This window comes from Bison bison, unplaced genomic scaffold, assembly GCF_000754665.1.
Source record: "Bison bison bison isolate TAMUID 2011002044 unplaced genomic scaffold, Bison_UMD1.0 scf7180017853745, whole genome shotgun sequence".
Lineage (NCBI taxonomy): Eukaryota > Metazoa > Chordata > Mammalia > Artiodactyla > Bovidae > Bison > Bison bison.
Window position 1 is genome coordinate 14,101 of NW_011484318.1, and position 634 is coordinate 14,734.

The window sequence follows — 634 nt, forward strand, 5'->3', positions numbered from 1 at the left end:
TATCGTAGGACAGGCTGCCATTGCGGTTGGGCAGCGCGTGGGGGGCAAAGAGGCTGCGGTGGGGCGTGGGGGGCCCACCCTCGGAGCGCAGGGGCTGCAGGGCCACGTGGTCCCCGCCCCGCCGACTGGCCGCCTTGAGGCTCAGGGAGCGCAGGGCGCCTGAGAAAGTGTCGGCCGCGCTGAGGGGCGGGTAGTCAGGCAGGTCCAGGCTGGGCTCGGACGCAAAGTCCAGGCTGTGGATGCTGTCCTCCCCCAGCGTCAGGGAGTCGGTGCCTGTGACCTGCAGGGAGAGAAGGCCTGTCCACGTCTGCTCACCCCAGGCCCTGCCAGATGCCCTGTGCCCTCTGGGAAGCTGCCATCAAGTGGCGACAAGTGCAGCGACGAGCTGCCCCCAGAAGCCCGCAGTCCCCTTGCCCCCGGAGGGAAGAGGCCCAGGGTGGGCACAGCAGTGTGGGTGGCCTCAGGGCACATGGACAACCAGCCAGACCCTCTGTGGGGTCCAGGACAACCCCAGGAAGGAGGCGACCATTCTAAGGGCCACGGGACCCTGGCCAGGCAGGCCATCAGTCCTGGGGGAGCTCCCTGGGGATCCGGGTGTGCTGGCCCATAACAGGTCTGCCCTCCAGTGGCCATG

General features: G+C 68.9%; 1 protein-coding gene across 1 annotated transcript in view; it reads right to left on the reverse strand.

Moving 5' to 3' along the window:
* Positions 1-634, reverse strand: part of ZDHHC8 (zinc finger, DHHC-type containing 8) — a 5,324-nt gene that overhangs the window by 3,165 nt on the left and 1,525 nt on the right. The window contains exon 5 of the mRNA XM_010855348.1: positions 19-280. Within this exon, the coding sequence (XP_010853650.1) occupies positions 19-280 (262 nt within the window). The remainder of the gene's footprint in view (positions 1-18; positions 281-634) is intronic.